This window comes from Salmo salar, chromosome ssa18, assembly GCF_905237065.1.
Source record: "Salmo salar chromosome ssa18, Ssal_v3.1, whole genome shotgun sequence".
NCBI lineage: Eukaryota > Metazoa > Chordata > Actinopteri > Salmoniformes > Salmonidae > Salmo > Salmo salar.
In genome coordinates, this window is record NC_059459.1 from 23070930 (window position 1) to 23085542 (window position 14613).

Below are 14613 nucleotides of genomic sequence, written 5' to 3' on the forward strand. Positions count from 1 at the left end.
GCTAGTAATTAGATCCATTGAGCGCTACACATCTTTGGTTTTCCAGCACCAACTACACTCTTAGAAAAAAGGGTTCCAAAAGGGTTCTTTGGCTGTCCCCATAAGAGAACACTTTTTGGTTGCAGGTAGACCCCTTTTGGGTTCCATGTAGAACTTTTTCAACAGAGCGTTCGACCTGGAATCCAAAAGGGTTTTCCTATGGGGAACGTTTTGGTTCCAGGTAGAAAAAAAAGTTCTAGGGTTCTCCTATGGGGTCAGCCGAGGTACCCTTTAAGGTTCTAGATAGCATATTTTTTCTAAGAGTGTAAGGAGCAAATGTAGTGCATTTGAAATGTGAACTTTACAAGTAATAGTGTTTTTTCTATTTACTGTATCACTTTGTTGTTTGTGTTTGGCTGCTACTGTAGGTCCCGCTGGTTATTTTTAAGCGGGAGAAAGACGTGGCGAGGAAGATGGAGTTTGACGGTCTCTATGTCACTGAGCAGCCACCTGATGAGGACATCAAAGGCCAATGGGACAGGCTTGTCATCACCACACAGTCAGTCCTCTCATAGGGCCTTTATAGCTGCTTAATAAACCCTGTCTATTGGCTACTTTGGTTGAACTACAACACTCAAGTCCTACATTAATCTGATCTACAGTTCCATGTAGTTCAGTGAGGAGCAGGCTGAATTCTGGAATGACATACAGAACCAGTCTGTCAGTGCATCACTGTGCGTGCTCAGATCTCTCTCATAGACCATTAGAACTTTTATTGTGGAACTCTTTTTGATTTATTCTACAAAACAATAAATTGTGTTTAATGATGCTCGACTATGTTTTTTGTTTCAGATCATTTCCCAGTAATTACTGGGATAAATTTGTGAAAAGGAAGGTAGGTACAGTAGCACTATTCACCTCACATGATTCTCTGTGTATAGTTGCGTCAGCGTCTATACATATCACAGCACAGTCTAGTGTAATAAAAAGAGACTGGAGATCTATCAACCAGGTAATGGCTTAAGCAATTATACTCTCGCCATAGCATTACCATTAAAGTCAATCACCCTCAACCTTTCTCTTCAGGTGATGGACAAGTATGGGAAGTTTTATGGTTGTGACCGCATCAGTGAGCTGCTGGGGCTGGATAAGGCTGCTCTCGACTTCAGCTCCGAGGGACAGGAGAGGAGAAGACCCAGGAGAGAGGGAGCCTGGACTGCTCTGTGAGTGGATATGTGTGATCCCTTAAATCCATGTACTGTTTACTGTACCATACTATACTGTTCTGTATTGTACATACCTCCTGTGTGAGGCTAGAGTCTAGGTCTATCAGTCACTAACTTACATCGCTGAACTAAGTCGGCTGTAGCCACACCCTTCACTAGCCAGGAATAGATAGGCGGGTTGGTTGTTTAGCATCAAAACCGACGCGTGCATAATTGTGGGGCAAAACAGACAGGGTTGGCTTAGATTGTTGACAACATGTAAACTATATTTCGTCTCCAATGTTTATTGAAAACATAAATTTGCACAATGAGCACTTGTTGTCTCTCAAATACATTGTTTCAGTTGTTGGTTAGCTAGCTAGCACATTTTTGCCATATTAGCATAGATGTGATATGAGTCAAAATGTCTCCAAACAAGACATGGTATCAATAAGAAGATTAAACTATCTGAAACGAGCCACCTACGATTCCCCATGGCAGATTCTTGTCGTTGTTGCTAGCTATCTGACCGTTCAGAATCATAACACTACACAGACTTCTGCCTCAACAATGCGCACCCATCATTTTCATGACATTGCCAGCCAACCCATCTATAGAATCCTCACAAATGTTTGTCTCTAAACTAAATAGAATATGTCATTGTTATTCTAGATACGCTTTAAGGATGTTTGGCTATTGTTATCCATCTCATGTCTTCAATGACAGTGTGAAAGGCACTTTACAAAGAAAACGTGACCTTGTATTCAGCAGCACTTTGAGCATTATCGACTAAAGCGACAGCACTGATGTCAGGCGTGGGTGTGTCTGTGTGTATCACTTACTTGAAGAAATTATAATAAAACAGAATGTGCAGTACTTTACATTCTGAAGTGTCTTGACAGAAGGTGGCAGTAATGTGCAGTTTGAATCAGGTTGTATTGCAATAATCCAATGTGTTTTGTAAATGGTTATGACAAATTATAAAACAGGACGTGTGAGTCCTTTTGGTTACATATCTGAGGAATATGTGGTTATTCAAACTCAAGGAGTTCTATGTTCAGTACAATATACAGGTAACTGCCTAAATAAAGGAAACACCAACATAAAGGGCGTTGGGCCACCACGAGCCACAAGAACAGCTTCAATGCACCTTGGCATAGATTCTACAAATGTCTGGAATTCTATTGGAGGCATGCGGCACCATTCTTTCACGAGAAATTCCATAATTTGATGTTTTGTTGATGGTGATGAAGAACACTGTCTCAGGCGCCACTCCAGAATCTCCCATAAGTATTCAATTGGGTTGCGATCTGGTGACTGACACATACACACCCTTAGACCCCCTATGCTCCTTTGAGACCCCTCAGATCTCTTCTAGCCATGGTAGCCAAAATAATGATCAACTGGGTATTTCTATACATGACCCTAAGCATGATGGGATGTTAATTGCTTAATTAACTCAGGAACCACACGTGTGGAAGCACCTGCTTTCAATATACTTTGTATCCCTCATTTACTCAAGTGTTCCTTTTATTATGGCAGTTACCTGCATGAAGAAAGATCGTATGAGGGTTTGTGCTCAGGCTGGAATGAAAGGCGGCTGGTGCGTGGGAGAGAAAATATGTGTAGAGTTAATAAAGTACTCACTCTCAAAACCATGAAAAGGAATAACCCAAGGAGGCCGATATGCTCCGTTCCTTTTGAATTTTTATATAGCACCTTGCACTTTCACTTTTTGTATTCTTTTGAGCATGAATTAAATCAATGATATTATTTTTGCATATCGGCCGCCTTCGGTTATTCCTTTTCATGGTTTTGAGAGTGAGTACTTTTTGAACTCTACAGTTACCTGTATGACTCTCTTATTTGTATTGAGGGTGTCCCCTTAAATGAAGAGACCAGACAGGGATGTATCCATGCCTAAGAAGACTGACTAGATATATGTCTGTTTCAGATTAAACTCAATTGATGTCAAGTATCAGGTGTGGAAACTAGGAGTAGTGTTCACTGACAACGTAAGTAAAGCAGCCGTTTACTTTATCGTCCTACTGTGTTCTATATATGATGATGGCTCATCCTTACATATGTGTTTTATAGTCATTGTTTTCCATAGATATTAATGTAGCATATGATGATAGCTGCTATAGTGTCTGTGATGTACCCAAGCTGTCTTCCTGTCTTATCTTGTGTGTGTGTACACAGTCCTTCCTGTACCTGGCATGGTATATGACCATGTCTGTCCTGGGCCACTATAATAACTTCTTCTTCGCTGCTCACCTGTTGGATATTGCCATGGGCTTTAAGACCCTAAGAACCATCCTGACCTCTGTTACCCACAATGGCAAACAGGTACAGTATAGACAACTATAAAACCCTGATGCCGTGTGGGGTGGGGGGGGCTTTTCCATAATGCTGTATATGTGTTTGTCAGTTGGTCCTGACTTTGGGGCTGCTGGCAGTGGTGGTGTATCTCTACACCGTGGTGGCCTTCAACTTCTTCCGCAAGTTCTACAACAAGAGTGAAGATGGAGTAGCTCTGGACATGAAATGTGACGACATGCTCACTGTGAGTTCAGCACATGTAGTAGCACATGCATGCAGACACACTGACACATAGTCTAAACTAGCCACGGAGTCTGAGAAGCCAAAGAGAAGGATTTCTGACAGTGATGCCCATAGTTGAGGTGAACATAGCCTTTGCCTTAATGCCCCTCTATATCCACCCTAGATTGATGGACACTTGGATTAAGATAACCCTCTCCAGCCTGAGCTGGGCTCTTTGTCTCACTGGGAATGAATTCTCCACTTTAATATGGTCTTGTCTGTTTTATTCCAATATGGATTTCACTGTCACTCACTCAGGACAGACAGACTTGTTATGCTTTAGAAATGCATTGCATTACAATACAATACACCAGACTTGAAGGTTCACCGGTAATGTTAGTATGACACGTAGATATGTACATGCATGCAATATCTCAGCAACAACATGTTTAGTTAAAGAATAAGATTGCTCAACTCGTTCTTAATAAGAGCTGTGAATGCCCCATGGACTACCCCAGCAATGTTAAGTAGCAAAGTCAACTGGCTACTCCTCCTTGTTCTCCAGTGCTATATGTTCCACATGTATGTGGGCGTGCGAGCGGGGGGTGGCATCGGTGACGAGATTGAGGACCCGGCCGGGGACGAGTTTGAGGTGGTCAGGATCATCTTTGACATCACCTTCTTCTTCTTTGTCATCGTCATCCTCCTGGCCATCATTCAGGGTGAGACAGCATGTAGACGCTACACACACACACACACACACACACACACACACACACACACATTCTTCTCCATTATTCACCAGTGAGTCATATAGATTTGTCGGTCTTTATGAATATTTCATATGTGATTGAGAATAGAGCAATGCTAATGTAGCTGTTTATTCCTCCAGTGTCTTAATTAAAGTTCTCCTGTAACCTGTCAGTTAATCATGCACAAATACTTGTGACACCAACACTCAAGTCTGTGTTTCCTGTAGGTTTGATAATTGATGCCTTTGGGGAGCTCCGTGACCAGCAGGAGCAGGTGAAAGAGGACATGGAGGTGAGAACTTACATGCTTTCATAAAAGCATTCACACACACCTATGTAATTATTTGAAGAACCTACCGCACCTGTAATTCTCTCTTTCAAACATTTCCTAAAACATTATCTGTAAAAGTGACTTATCTAAGGAAGTTATCCTTACCCTACCCTAGTGCACTTTTTGGGTGCAGTAACAATATTGGTTTAGCCAAATGTTATCTTGAGGTAACTCTTATCAGTGTGTAAATTGATGAGACTGAGGCTCATGTTTTAAGCGGATTCAGAGAGTGTGTATGTCAGAGCGTGTTATTCAATCAGTAGTCTTAATGAGGATACACTTATCTCTAATGAGATGGAGATAATTAGACCATGTTTTGAAAAAAAGGTTGTAAATTGCATATGCAGATAACCTGGGCTGTGGTTTATCAGAAAATACATATTTGCATCCCTATATATCTTTAAATTGAAGTAGATGGAACCTTTTAGAGACAACACTAAGTTGCATGTGCACGTGCACACACCACTTTAAGGAATCATGTGTTCTGAAAGTCAGAGTGTTTTGCTGCATAATGACTTGATCTTGTGAAATGCAAATGTGGTAATTTCATCATTTGATTACTAGGGCTGTCAAATGAAGAAAATAAATGTAGTCAAGTCCCGTGTGGCTCAGTTGATACAGCATGGCACTCGCAACACCAGAGTTGTGGGTTCGATTCCCATGGAGGACCAGTACAAACAAAAAAATATGAAACTGTATGCACTCACTACTATGTTGCTCTGGATAAGTGTGTCTTATAAATTGTCATATGTGCTGTGGTTAATCATGTTGTTGAGAAGCACTCTTTAACATCAATGTCAATTTGTTTTTACATCGCACTGTAGATTTTAGGTATGTACAGTGCCTTCGGAAAGTATTCAGACCCCTTGACTTTTTCCATATTTTGTTACGTTAGAGCCTTATTCTAAAATGTATTTGAATCTACACACAATACCACATAATGATAAAGGAAAAACAGGTTTTTATACATTTTTGTATTCAGACCCTTGACTCAGTATTTTGATTGAAGCACCTTTGGCAGCAGTTACAGCATTGAGTCTTCTTGGGTATGACGCTACAAGCTTGGCACACCTGTATTTGGGGAGTTTCTCCCATTCTTCTCTGCAGATCCTCTAAAGCTTTGTCAAGTTGGATGGGGAGCGTCGCTGCACAGCTATTTTCAGATCTCTCCGGAGATGTTCGATCGGGTTCAAGTCCGGGCTCTGGCTGGCCCACTCAAGGACATTGAGACTTTTTCCGAAGCCACTCCTACGTTGTCTTGGCTGTGTGCTTAGGTTCGTTGTCCTGTTGGAAGGTGAACCATCTCCCCAGTCTGAGGTCCTGAACACTCTGGAGCAGGTTTTCATCAAGGATCTCTCTATACTTTGCTCCGTTCATCTCCCTCGATCCTGACTAGTCTCACAGTCCCTGCCGCTGAAAAACATCCCCACAGCATGATGGTGCCACCACCATGTTTCACCGTAGGGATGGTGCCAGGTTTCCTCCAGACGCGACTCTTGGCATTCAGGCCAAAGAGTTCAATCTTGGTTTCACCAGAACAGAGAATCTTGTTTCTCATTGTCTGAGAGTCTTTAGGTGCCTTTTGGCAAACTCAAAACGGGCTGTCATGTGCCTTTTACTGAGGAGTGGCTTCCGTCTGGCCACTCTACCATAAAGCCCTGATTGATTGGTGGAGTGCTGCAGTGATGGTTGTCCTTCTCGAGGGTTCTCCTATCTCCACAGAGGAACTCTAGAGCTCTGTCAGAGTGACCCACTCCCTGACCAAGGCCCTTCTCACCCGATTGCTCAGTTTGGCCGGGCGGCCAGCTCTAGGAAGAGTCTTGGTGGTTCCAAACTTCTTCCATTTAAACTTCTTCGGGATCAGTGTCCCTTCCACGGGACGGTTGAGCTAATGTAGGCTAATGTGATTAACATTAGGTTGTAAGTAACAAGAACATTTCCCAGGACATAGACATATCTGATATTGGCAGAAAGCTTACATTCTTGTTAATCTAACTGCACTGTCCAATTTACAGTAGCTATTACAGTGAAATAATACCATGCTATTGTTTGAGGAGAGTGCACAATTTTGAATATGTAAAGTTATTAATAAACAAATTAGGCACATTTGGGCAGTCTTGATACAACATTTTGAACAGAAATGCAATGGTACATTTGCTCAGTCTAAAACTTTGCACATACAGTGATGCCATCTAGTGGCCAGAATCTAAATTGCACCTGGGCTGGAATAATACATTATGGCCTTTCTCTTGCATTTCAAAGATGATGGTACGAAAAAATACAAAAGAACGGTTGGTTTTTTCTTTGTATTAACTTTTACCACATCTATTGAGTTATATTCTCATACCATCTTTTCACATTTCTACAAACTTCAAAGTGTTTCCTTTTCAAAGGGTACCAAGAATATGCATATACTTGCTTCAGGGCCTGAGCTACAGGCAGTTAGATTTGGGTATGTCATTTTAGGCGAAAATTGAAAAAAGGGGCGGATCCTTCTGGAAGGTTCTCCCATCTCCACAGTGGAACTCGGCGGGTTGTTGGCCAAGGCCCTTCTCCCCCGATTGCTCAGTTTGGATGGGTGGCCAGCTCTAGGAAGAGTCTTAGTGGTTCTAAACATCTTCCACTTAAGAATGATGGAGGCCACTCTGTTCTTGGGGGCCTTCAATGCTGCAGACATTTTTTGGTACCCATCCCCAGATCTGTTCATCGACACAATCCTGTCTCAGAGCTCTACGGACAATTCCTTTGACTTCATGGCTTGGTTTTTGCTCTGACATGCATTGTCAACTGTGGAACCTTATATAGACAGGTGTGTGCCTTTCCAAATCATGTCCAATCAATTGAATTTACCACAGGTGGACTCCAATCCAGTTGTAGAAACATCTCAAGGATGATCAATGGAAACAGGATGCGCCTGAGCTCAATTTCAAGTCTCTTAGCAAAGGGTCTGAATACTTATGCATATAAGGTATTTCTGTTATGTATTTTTATTACATTTGCAAACATTTCTAAAAACCTGTTTTTGCTTTGTCATTATGGGGTATTGTGTGTCGATTTAATTATGATTTGTTTTTGTATTTAATCCATTTTAGAATAAGGCTGTAATAGAACAAAATGTGGAAAAATACTCTGAATACTTTCCGAAGGCACTGCAGATTATGTATTTTGGATGTTTTCAGTGTATTTTCAATTCTTTCAAAACATTGTGCACTAAAATTACAAAAAAGTTAACTGATTAACAGCCCTAATGATTACCCAGTCTAAAATGAATCACCTTATACAATATTACAAATTACTTCAAGAATATAGTACGCATGAAAACAACTAAAGCAGAGTTAGAATTAGGGGAATGCATTCACTGTCTTTAACACAATAAGTACTTGTCGTGTTGGTTGTCTCTTTATGTTATTCACATGGAACAATATGCATGTGCTATAAATGTGTTATGTAAATGTGAGATACCTCTCTCTTCCTTCCCTGTAGACCAAGTGTTTCATCTGTGGAATCGGGAATGACTACTTGGACAATGTGCCCCATGGATTCGAAACACACACTCTTCAGGAACACAACTTGGCCAACTATCTGTGAGTTGATACCTGCGGTCTAGTTTCACTGATATGTAACACTTTACTTAAACAAACCTGCCATCTGTAGCCTCATGTGCCTGACGTCTAGGCTTTGGACTAACATGCTCTCAACACTGCCATCCCACAATCACAGGAATGACATGCCTGTCATACGGTGATTGCTGACGTATCATACCTTTGCCTTACACAACTTGTTAAGCAGAACATTTTGTTATTGTAATTTCTTTTTTACCTTTGTGTGAAGTGAGGTAATTGCTTGACATGTACTTCCATCAGATATTTTTACAGGTGTAATGTAGTTTTGTAGGCAGTAATATGACCATGATTAGGTATAGCCATTTAAAATATCTGCTCTGATTAGTGAATGATTGAAGGAATCATTATCATGTCCACATTTGATTGCATCTCAATTCATGTGGAGCTTCACTTGTCCAACAGGAAATGTATATAGATGTCAATATATACTATTACATTAAATGTGGTGTTCAATGCTTAAATGGCCACTCTTAGCTCTCTTCAAAAGTTTATTACTAATGTCAATATTAATGACCCATTTCATTATTTAGGGTATTTTATTTTAGCACTATTTGTTGATATGCATCTCTAATCATGTAAGCTGAGACTTATTATGAGTTGGAAATCACTGACATCGTTATAATTGGCGAGTCAATTATACCGGCCTCCCCATCAAAATTAGACGATACGTCCACAATAGTTTACTAAGGCCAGCTAACATTGCATGTGGTTATGTAACAGTTATCACTGTGCTGCTTAGCAGTATTGCTTCCTTACTCACAATATCCTTACCAGTACTTGTGCTCACGCTAGTGATGCGCGGGTTGACTCGTAAAGTTAACGTCAAACCACAGAGGCAAAAAGGAGTTTAATTCAATAGGAGAAAAGCAGTGAAATGGAAAGTTGAAAATAAAGAGAAGGGAGGGCCAGAAAAGTAATGTTTGAGAAAGATTTTGTGAAGTGGTAAAAGAGGATGATAAGCGGGTATGTTATGTGTGATGATTGTGAGGCGCTATACAAATTCAACGGTCACAAGACGGAGATTTCAAATAGGCCTATGGCACGTCAAGGGAACTGTAGCCTACTCTTCAGATGGGTTAAATGGAATCTGAAATCTGGACACTGACTTAGAGCTCTCGACGTGACAATATTCCTGCCACAACGGCAGTCACGAGTCATGATTGCAGTCAAATTCCCTGTTACCGTTGGTCACGGTAATCACCTCTAAAACTGTGCAAATGAATGGCGATGATGGGTAGCCTACCCAACTTGCTAACTGCCCTCACTAATGGCCTGGCAGTCCCTCTAATCACTCTAAACACTTCATGATTGCTAAGGATTTTTTAAATTTAATCCATTTTAGAATAAGGCTATAACGTAACAATGTGGAAAAAGTCAAGGGTTCGAATACTTTCCGAAGGCACTGTACACTGTTAGAAAAAAAGGTGCTATCTAGAACCTATAATGGTTATTTGGCTGTCCACATACAATAACCCTTTGAAAAACCCTTTTTGTTTCCAGGTAGAACAATTTTGGGTTCCATGTAAAACCATTTTCACAGAGGGTTCTACATGGAACCCAAAATAGTTTTACCTACAATTAAAAAGGGTTCTACCTGGAACCAAAAGTGGTTCTCCTATGGGGACAGCCGAATAACCATTTTGGAACCTTTTTTTCAAAGAGTGTGGAGGTGCTATCTTTATAAGCATCATAAAAGCTGATAATATTTCAACTCCATTAAATATGCATCCAAGCCAAACATGAAACGTTTTCCTAGCTTTTTATATCATTACATTCGGTCAAACTGATGTCATTTGGGAATTTTGTAAAGAAAGGTTATTGCATTTTCTCCACGGTCCCTAAATGTCTTTGCTCCTCAAAAAAAGCAGAGATGACAGAGAACTTTACCGTTGTCAACTAGATTTAAGCATTCATTCTATAATTTCTGACATTATTCTGGTGAGCAAAGGTTTATTTAGTGTTCTAGGACAACATATAATGACAGAAAGGAAGCTGCATGTATCTAATTATAGACAAATAGCCTACCAACATGTATAAACATGAACTAAATCAGACAAAAAAAATCCTGCACCCCCTGTCAATTTCTTTCCCGCTGTCTCTGACTGAAGCCTACAAGGCATTTTTGTATATTAGCGGGTTGGGTGCTGGCCTCAGAGTTTCACTTTATCACATATAGTCGGGCGGATGGGTTATTAGCAATTGCAGACGGTTGCAGGTGAACAAACAGCTGACTCGCGCACCACTAGCTCAAGCCTTCTGCATCGCCAACACGTGACTGTGCTGCTTTAGAACGTACTAACTAGTTGCCCACTAAAAAGGATTAAATTCATTGGCGCCATTTGAAGCTGTGGGGTGAGTTTATCCGGTACGATCTGACTCCGTTACACTTACTGTTATTGTGTACTGTAACTTTCAACATGTGTTTTGCTACGTATACCGTACATTTTCAATAGAGTAGAATGAGATTCCATTTCTTTGTTCTGAAAGCCTCAACCCTGTTTCCAAATCGACCATGTTCTACTGCCTGTAACAGTCACATGTTGGTAGGAGTTTCTCAATGTGTCTCTCAACCTGTTCTCTCCTGACAGATTCTTTGTGATGTACCTCATTAACAAAGATGAAACAGAACACACGGGCCAGGTAATACTGCTGATATCCACCTATTCTGTGCATCAAGTTACATGAAAGATCATGATGTAGCCTAATATATGAATTCCTGTTGCCCTTGACACTGTTAACTTGTCCTTGACAGGAATCCTACGTATGGAAAATGTACCAGGAGCGATGCTGGGAATTCTTTCCTGTTGGTGACTGTTTCCGTAAACAGTATGAAGACCAGCTCTGCTGAAGGGATGTGGGATATCTGATGTGTGTCATGATAACATCATCATATAGGATGACATAGTGCCTTCAGAAAGTATTCACATCCCTTGACTTATTTCACATTTTGTTGTCACAGCCCAAATGTTATATTGATAAAATTTCGATTTTGTGTCACTGGCCTATACACACTACCCCATAATGAAGAAGTTGAATTATGTTTTTCAACATGTTACACATTAATTACAAATGAAAAGCTGAAATGTCTTGAGTCAATAAGTATTCAACCCCTTTCTTAAGGCAAGCCTAAATGAGTTCAGGAGTGAAAATGTGCTTAACAAGTCGCATATAAGTTGCATGGACTCACTCTGTGTGCAACAATAGTGTTTAACATGCTTTTTGAATGACTACCTCAGCTCTGTACCAAACAAATACAATAATCTGTAAGATCCCTCAGTCGAGCAGTGAATTTCAAGCACAGATTCAACCACAAAGACCTGGAAGGTTTTCCAATGCCTCGCAAAGAAGGGCACCTATTGGTAGATGGATAAAAATGCAATAAAAAGCAGACATTGAATATCCTTTTGAGCAGGGTGAAGTCATTATTACCGTTTGGATTGTGTATCAATACACCCAGTCACTAAAAATATACAGGCATCCTTCCTAACTCAGTTGCCAGAGAGGAAGGAAACCGCTCAGGGATTTCACCATGAGGCCAATTGTGACTTTAAAACAGTTACAGAATTTTGGCAAATGTTTTTAACTTTATGTCCAGAAAACAAAGTGTTATGTTTGGGGCAAGTCCAACATAGCACATCACTGAGTACCAGTCTTTATATTTTCAAGCATGTTGGTGGCTGCATCATGTTATGGGTATGCTTGTCATCAGCAAGGACTGGAGTTTTTATGAAACAAAGAAACGGAATAGAGCTAAGCAAAGGCAAAATCCTAGGTTTTTGGCCTGTTATTGACCTAGTTACAGTTTTGACTTAAATCTACTTGAAAATGTATGGAAATACCTGAAAATGGTTGTCTAGCAATGATCAACAACCAATTTGACAGCTTGAGGAATTTAAAAATAGTAAATGGCAAATGTTGCACAATCCATGTGTGGAAAGGTCTTACAGACTTACCCAGAAAGACTCTCAGGTGTAATCAATGCCAAAGGTGAGTCAGGGGTGTGAATACTTTTGTAAATTAGATATTTCTGTATTGATTTTTAAATACATTTGCTAACACTAAAAATAAAATAAAAAAAACATGTTTTCACTTTGTCATTATGGATTATTGTGTGTAGATGTGTGAGAAACATATATTTAATCAATTTTGAATTCAGGATGTAACACAACAACATGTGGAATAAGTCAAGGGGTATGAATACTTTCTGAAGGTACTTTGGAATGAGTCACAAACTCACCTTAAATATGGTATGCACTGAAGTCATCTACTGAATATTATCAACTGGGTGGTTCGAGCCCTGAGTGCTGATTGGCTGACAGCCATGGTATATTTTTTATTGTATTTTTATTTAACCTTCATTTAACTAGGCAAGTCAGTTAAGAACAACTTGTCATTTACAATGACGGCCTACCAAAAGGCAAAATGCCTCCTGTGAGGACAGGGGGCTGGGATTAAAAATAAAACAAATATAGGACAAAACATGCATCACGACAAGAGAGACAACACTACATAAAGAGAGACCTAAGACAACAACAGCATGGCAGCAACACAACATGACAATATGGTACTGTAGCAACACAACATGGTAGCAGCACAAAACATGGTACAAACATTATTGGGCACAGACAACAGCACAAAGGGCAAGAAGGTAGAGGCAACAATACATCACGCGTAGCAGCCGCAACTGTCAGTAAGCGTGTCCATGATTGAGTCTTTAAATGAAGAGATGGAGATAAAACTGTCCAGTTTGAGTGTTTGTTGCAGCTCGTTCCAGTTGCTAGCTGCAGCGAACTGAAAAAAGTAGCAACCCAGGGATGTATGCGATTTGGGGACCTTTAACAGAATGTGACTGGCAGAACAGGTGTTGTATGTGGAGGATGAGGACTTCAGTAGGTATCTTAGATAGGGGGAGTGAGGCCTAAGAGGATTTTATAATAAGCATCAACCAGTGGGTCATGCGACGGGTATACATAGATGACCAGTTCACAGAGGAGTATAGAGTGCAGTGATGTGTCCTATAGGAAGCATTGGTGGCAAATCTGATGGCCGAATGGCAAAGAACATCTAGCCGCTTGAGAGCAACCTTACCTGCCGATCTATAAACTATGTCTCCGTAATCTAGCATGGGTAGGATGGTCATCTGAATAAGGGTTAGGTTGGCAGCTGGGATGAATCAAATCAAATAAAAAAAAGAGCAGCAATTATGATAGAGAAAACCAAGTCTAGATTTAACCTTACACGGAACCGAAACCGGATGCGTGTGTGCGTGCGCCATCGTGCATACATTTATTTTGTCCCCCCACACCGAATACGATCACGACATGCAGGTTAAAATATCAAAACAAACTCTGAACCAATTACATTAATTTGGGGACAGGTCAAAAAGCATTAAACATTCATGGCAATTTAGCTAGCTAGCTTGCACTTGCTAGCTAATTTGTCCTATTTAGCAAGCTTGCTGTTGCTAGCTAATTTGTCCTGGGATATAAACATTGAGTTGTTATTTTACCTAAAATGCACAAGGTCCTCTACTCCGACAATTAAGCCACACATAAAACGGCGAACTGAATTGTTTCTAGTCATCTCTTCTCCTTCTAGGCTTTTGTCTTCTCTTGACTTTATATTGCGATTGGCAACTTTCATAAATTAGGTGCATTACCGCCACTCGTTCGTCTTTCAGTCACCCACGTGGGTATAACCAATGAGGAGATGGGAGAGGCAGGACTTGCAGCGTGATCTGCGTCACAAATAGAACTGACTTCTATTTTAGCCCTTGGCAACGCAGACGCTCGTTGGTGCAATAATTGAATAATATAGATTTCTAAATGTATTTTGCAACGCGAGCGGTGTAGTCATCCTGTTAGCCTGCAGCTTTGATATGTGCTGATATATGATATATATCAGACAATATACCACGGGTATGACCAAACATATATTTTTACTGCTCTAATTACGTTGGTAACCAGTTTATAATAGCAATAAGGCACCTCGGGGGTTTGTGGTATATGGCCAATATACCATGGCTAAGGGCTATGTCCAGGCACTCCGCAATGCGTTGTGCATAAGAACAGCCCTTAGCTGTGGTTTATTGGCCATATACCACACCCCCTCGTGCCTTATAGCTTAATGATCTATATATTTTTTGTCACACTGGATCTGTTAACACAGTTTACCACTCA

General features: G+C 40.5%; 1 protein-coding gene across 1 annotated transcript in view; it reads left to right on the top strand.

The window, feature by feature from the left end:
* Positions 1-13612, top strand: part of LOC106577062 (ryanodine receptor 2) — a 78445-nt gene extending 64833 nt beyond the window's left edge. The window contains exons 92-102 of the mRNA XM_014154774.2: positions 408-538; positions 832-874; positions 1066-1202; positions 3139-3199; positions 3387-3533; positions 3616-3750; positions 4294-4450; positions 4708-4772; positions 8295-8395; positions 11023-11074; positions 11187-13612. Of these exons, the coding sequence (XP_014010249.2) occupies positions 408-538; positions 832-874; positions 1066-1202; positions 3139-3199; positions 3387-3533; positions 3616-3750; positions 4294-4450; positions 4708-4772; positions 8295-8395; positions 11023-11074; positions 11187-11282 (1125 nt within the window). The 3' untranslated portion in view covers positions 11283-13612. The remainder of the gene's footprint in view (positions 1-407; positions 539-831; positions 875-1065; positions 1203-3138; positions 3200-3386; positions 3534-3615; positions 3751-4293; positions 4451-4707; positions 4773-8294; positions 8396-11022; positions 11075-11186) is intronic.
* Positions 13613-14613: the final 1001 nt, after the last annotated feature.